At 50.0% G+C, this 646-nt stretch overlaps 1 protein-coding gene across 1 annotated transcript in view; it reads right to left on the bottom strand.

The window, feature by feature from the left end:
• Positions 1-311, bottom strand: part of T265_13974 (hypothetical protein) — a gene marked incomplete at both ends in the record, with an annotated part of 8,990 nt that extends 8,679 nt beyond the window's left edge. Inside the window, 1 exon segment of the mRNA XM_009171473.1 lies at positions 57-311. Within this exon segment, the coding sequence (XP_009169737.1) occupies positions 57-311 (255 nt within the window).
• Positions 312-646: the final 335 nt, after the last annotated feature.

Below are 646 nucleotides of genomic sequence, written 5' to 3'. Positions count from 1 at the left end.
ATGCTTGGTCTCTTTCCCCTGGAGTACCGTCGCCTCCGAGGGTAATTAATTCTTACTTGTGCCCTGTTTGAACAAAGCTTGGCAAACAGGTTTTTTACTGTTGACCCAGCAAACACCCGGCGGGGACTTAGAAGATCGACCCAGCAAACACCCGGCGGGGACATGGTTAGAAGATCTTCAAGCTGAGGGCACACGCATTCATTAGACAATTTTTCTCTCATTTCGGGTAGTAGCTGCGTGGAATGACCTTCCTCCTGCGGTTCTTGTGTCCACGCTCCTTCTAGAACCCGGTTTAAAGCACTACTAGACATTTATTCATGCGAATCATCGCGCTGGCAAGCATACTGCCCCGCGCTGAGAACATAAAGAGCAGTGCTACACCCTTTTTTCATTTGTACCTTTCAGGTGAACGACAGCCACTGACCGACAAAAGCAAAAGCGACCCAGGAAACTTGGGCAAAAGCCTCGATCCTGTGTATCAATCCGTGAATCCGTGAATCTGATTGGTCCAAACCACCTGTCCTCATGCGGTCCACGACCGGCTCGCGAAGTATGTGTCGCACCGAAGTGGTGTGGTTTAGGTCGATTCCCCTCCGGACTAATAGGTTGCAGAGCTTCGAATTGATGCTATCATGTCTGCCGAAAA

This window comes from Opisthorchis viverrini (assembly GCF_000715545.1).
Source record: "Opisthorchis viverrini unplaced genomic scaffold opera_v5_129, whole genome shotgun sequence".
In the NCBI taxonomy this organism is placed as follows: Eukaryota; Metazoa; Platyhelminthes; class Trematoda; order Opisthorchiida; family Opisthorchiidae; genus Opisthorchis; species Opisthorchis viverrini.
This window is presented reverse-complemented; position numbering and strand designations above follow the sequence as displayed.